The 4753-nt window shown below is 60.2% G+C and overlaps 1 protein-coding gene across 1 annotated transcript in view; it reads left to right on the plus strand.

Annotated features, from left to right (window-relative positions):
* Positions 1-1145, plus strand: part of LOC104835250 (ferritin heavy chain-like) — a 4028-nt gene extending 2883 nt beyond the window's left edge. Inside the window, exons 5-7 of the mRNA XM_010573136.1 lie at positions 61-221; positions 417-542; positions 832-1145. Coding sequence (XP_010571438.1) covers positions 61-221; positions 417-542; positions 832-999 — 455 coding nt within the window. The 3' untranslated portion in view covers positions 1000-1145. The remainder of the gene's footprint in view (positions 1-60; positions 222-416; positions 543-831) is intronic.
* The last annotated feature ends 3608 nt before the right edge of the window (positions 1146-4753 follow it).

Raw genomic sequence — 4753 nt, forward strand, 5'->3', positions numbered from 1 at the left:
TGGGGGCTGGGGGCCCCCAGAGGGTGGGTCGGGGGGGCTCCCAGGGGTGCCCGCCCTGACCTCCCGTCCTGCAGGCATTCTACTTCGAGCGGGACGACGTGGCGCTGCCCCGGCTGGGACGCTTCTTCCTGGCGCAGTCGCACGAGGAGCGAGAACACGCCGAGGGGCTGCTGCGCTTCCAGACGCGCCGCGGCGGCCGCGTGCTGCTGCAGGACGTCAAGGTGGGATGCCTGGGCTGTGTTTGGGGGGGGGGGGGATCAGGCTGCGTGGGGGTGTGTGGCTGTGTTGGGGTGTCTGGGCTGTGTTGGGGTACTTGGGCTGCTTGGGGGTGCCCGGGCTGAATGGGGGACGCGGCTGCATCGGTGTGCCTGGGCTGCACGGGGGGGGTGTGTGACTGTCCCTGTCCCCCTCCCCAGAAGCCGGAGCGTGATGCTTGGGGCTCGGCGCTGGAGGCGGTGGAGGCGGCGCTGCAGCTGGAGAAGTCGGTGAACCAGGCGCTGCTGGACCTGCACCGCCTGGCTGCTGAGAAGGGGGACCCGCACGTGAGTTGCCCTCTCCCTCCCTGCAGGGTCTGCCTCTCGAGATGCTGCTGGGGGGGGTCCCCATTCCTCTTCCCACACCCGTCCCTGGGGTCTGCCCCTGTGCTTGTCCTGGTCCCCTGCCCTTCCAGGGTCTCTGCCTGGACTTGCTGGCCTTGTCCCTGTGCCTCCCTTGGGATCTCTAGCTGTCCCTGGGGGTCCCTGCCCCTCCTGAGGCCTCTCCCACACCTCAGACCTCTGTCCCCTCCCTGTGGAGCTCCCCCAGCCCTGGCTGATGCCCCTCTCCCCACAGCTCTGCGACTTCCTCGAGTCCCACTACCTGGACGAGCAGGTGAAGGCCATCAAGGCGCTGGGAGACCACATCACCAACCTGCGGCGCCTGGCCGGGGGGCCGGAGGGGACCCCGAGCGGCCTTGGCGAGTACCTCTTCGACCGCCTCAGCCTGGAGGAACGCAGCTGAACCACCGCACGGGCGGCCCCCTGGGACCCCCCCCCTCCCAGGACTCTCCCCCCCAGACCCTGTAACCCCCCTGCCCCGTCCAAGGGGGCTCGCCTGTTGGGGGTCTCCTCCTCCAGCATGACTCCAATAAAGGGTCTGCCCTTGCCTCCCGTCTGTCTCCTTTGAACGCCCCCGCCGGGGTCCTGCTTCCCCTGCCCGGTGCTCTGAGGGGTGGCTTGGGGGGGTTGCGCCCGTTTTGGGGGATGGGGTGCCTGCTTGGCACACAGGTCGATCGCTGGGGTGACACGGGGATGGACAGACAGATGAGAGTCGGGGGGGGGGCCCTCCCCTGCAACCAGCACCCCTGGGAAAACACCACAGGGGGTGGGGTAAGGGGGCACAGCCCCCAAAGGCCCCCTCGTCCCAGGGCTGGGACACGGGACTCTGGGTGCCGGGGAAGGCTGTGCAGAGGCTGGGGGGGGGGGGCTCAGAGGGATGGCGATGTCTGCCAAGGGCCCTGCCGGGCAGCTCGGGGTGCACTCGGGGCTTTCGTGGGAGGCGATGGTGTCCCTGCACGGTTGGAATGGGAAAGCTGCATGCGGTGGCGCGGTGGGGAGCCGTGCTCTCCGGCCGCCAGGCTGCCCGGTCGGTGCAGGGAAGCGTCTGTTCTCCGCGGGGGCCTTGGGCACGACATGTTGGTTTGCGGTGCATGCTGGGACTTGTGGTTCTAAGTCCAGGGTTTCCAGTCAGCCATGCCACGCGCCGCGGCAAGCCGGGAGCTGCGGTTTGGGTGAGGGTGCCTGGATGCCGTCCCTTCCTCAGCCTCCAGGGACCGTGGGGGTGTCCCCAGCTTGTCTCTTCGGGACTCCTCCTACATCCCTAGTCGCATCCCAGAACTTTGTCTTCCCCCTTTGGACTCCACTAGTTCCTTCAAGACCACTCCTGAGGCCTCCCTCCCTCGTGCCCCACAGGCTTCTCCTAACTCCGTAGTCCACTTTGGACCTCTCTTGTCCCCTTGGAACCCCTCCTGAAGCCCCCTTCATGCCCCAGAGGACTCCTTTAGTCCTCTGCACCATCTAGGATGCCTCTGTTCAGCCTCTTGCCCACTGAGAATGTGCGTAGTCTGCTCAGATCTCCCTGGATATGCCACGGGGCACTCTGGAGGGCAGCAGAGCCCCTTGACGGTCCCACCAAAGCCCCGGGGTGCTCTGGAGGGCGGGTGTATTCCCCTGAGTTTACACTGTGTCCTGACACCTTCTCTGGTCTGTCTTGTGCCCTCAGGACTTCTCTACTCCTGTCACAATATGTCCCGAGACCCTTCTTGTGCTTCTCAGCACCCTTGCAGCTTTTTAGCTCCCAGTTCATCTCTCTTCTTCCCTCAGACACCTCCTTTGTCCCTCTGATGCTGTTGTGAGCTCTCTGCTCCTGTCACGATGCCTCCCGAGACCTTCCTTGTCCCCACAGCCCTCTTGCCTCTGTAGTGTGCTTTGGACCCCTCTAGCTCCACCAGAACAGCCATTCTGCTCCTCTATGCCATCCAAGATTTCCTCTTTTCAGTCCCTGTTACCCTGAGGACATTTCCACTCTGCTCAGATCCCCTCCTGAGTTCCTCTTTGTGTCCCCCAGTGTTCTTTGGTTTGTCCAGCCTCCTCAGGACCCATTTACTCCTTTTGTTGAGGTGTCCTGAGGCCTTAGAGGTTCTCCTCAGCATGCTTTTAGCCCTGGACTGAACTTTGGATACCTATCAGAATGTCTTCCCAGGCCATCTCTGTTCCTCAAAACAGTGTTTTTGTCTTCTGTCTAGGATGCCTCCAGTCGGTCCCAGCCCTCTTGACGACATCTGTGCTCTGTTCAAATGACCTCCTGAGCTCACCTTTGTGTCCCCAAGTCTTCTTTTGTCTCTCTGACCCTCTCAGGATCCCTCTCTTCCCATCACAATGTCTCCTGAGTCTTTCCTTGTGCTGCACAGCCATCTTTTAGCTCCAGCCTCCTTTGATCTCGCTCGTTTCCTCAAAACCTCTTCTCAGGCTTTCTTTGTGCCCCAGAGCACTCTTACCTCATCCTACATCATCTAGGATGCCTCCACGCAGTCCCGTGGCCCATCAGGACACCTGTACTCTCCTCAGATATGCCCTCCGTCTCCCCAGATTTCTCACTGGGTCTCCAACCCTTCTCTTGTCTCTCTGGCCCCCTCAGGACCACTCCACTCATGTCATGATGCCTCCTGAGGCTTTAGAGGTTGCCCTCAGCATACTTTGAGCTCCTTAGTGTGCTTTGGACCCTTGTTCTCTCAGAACTCTTCCCAAGTCCATCCCCATGACCGCGCTGGGTCTTTTTGTCCTCTCTTCCATCTAGCATGCCTCCATTTGGTCCCTGCACCTTGACAACATCTGTGCTCCTCTCAGATCCACTCTGGACTTCATCATTGTGTTCCTGAGCCTCTCTGTTGTAGGTTATCCCAGCTGAGCTATCTGCTGTGGATTATCCTGGGTGGACACCCTGGTGTAGCTCAACCCCAAGCATGTCCCCCCATGCATGGTTCTACATGCATACCTCCCCACCCCCCAAATGCCTTCTGCTGAAAGAGCTCACATGCAAGGTTTTTTTTCCCTGTGAGGCTTTTCCCCCCGCCCTCCTATCTCTGTCTCCCCCTGCCCCCTATTTTCCATGTTTTAAGGAGGTGAATTAGGCAGGCACAGGAAGTGAGCTGCTCCCCCCACATGTTGTGCCGAAAACAGTGTTTGTAACACAGTGATGTTTTTGTTATTGCTGAGCAGTGCTTGCACAGTCAAGGCCTTTTCTGCTTCTCACCCCACCAGAGGGTAGGGTGGGGGTGCACAAGAAGTTGGGAGGGGACACAGCTGGGACAGCTGACCTAAGGGATATTCCAGACCACATCACGTCATGCTCAGTATATAAAGCTAGGGGAAGAAGGAGGAAGGGGGAGACACGTGGAATGATGGCGGTTGTCTTCCCAAGTAACTGTTATATATGGTGGAGCATCTAATGAGGGGGGGGGCTGAGTGGGTGAGCAGCTGTGTGGTGTTTAGTTGCTGGCTGGGGTTAAACCATGACACAAGGCCTGCACAGGAAGCCTTGTGCGTATGCAGGATTAGGAGAGCAGAGTACTGATAGCACAAAGATGAGGACATGGCAAAAAAGCCCAAGGATCACCAGCCTACCGCTCATTTGCAGATCAGCCACTTGCAACTGGTCGGCTCGAACGTGCCGTTTCCTGTTAAACAGAGCTGCCCCTCTCGCACAGAGCAGCTTTCGGTCTCTTCTGGCCTGCCTTCGGCATGTCATCTGCATCGCCTTATTTTTTTTAAATCTCTCACCGGCATCTGTTGACTGGCTGCTGTCACTCCCACAACCCTGATGCCCCATGCAGACAGATACAGCCGTCCCTGGGGCTTGGTCCAGGGGACCACCCCCCCCAAGTTTGCAGGTTCCTTGTGCTTCTCCTCTCTAGATAATGGGGTGGGGGGGCAGGGACAGAAGCGACCGCCCGAATTGTCTGTTCTTTGCACTTGACTGCTGTAAACGCCCCAGCCGCTCGGGTTCTTTTTGGAACGGAGGCGATGAAGGTGACTGCCCGGGCTGCGAGTGGGGAGAGGGGAAGGAAACGTAAGCCCTGTGCCCCCAGTAAGCAGCTCCCGCCTGGGGCTGGTCTCTACTGGGCTGAGCTGTCCGTCATCCCTCACCCGGCGGATGCTCAGAAGACGATCGTTACGGGGATGCTGCCACCCGGCGGCCAAAGCGCGGTACTGCAGCC

This window comes from Haliaeetus leucocephalus, unplaced genomic scaffold, assembly GCF_000737465.1.
Source record: "Haliaeetus leucocephalus isolate CR32 unplaced genomic scaffold, Haliaeetus_leucocephalus-4.0 Scaffold366, whole genome shotgun sequence".
Taxonomy (NCBI): Eukaryota; Metazoa; Chordata; class Aves; order Accipitriformes; family Accipitridae; genus Haliaeetus; species Haliaeetus leucocephalus.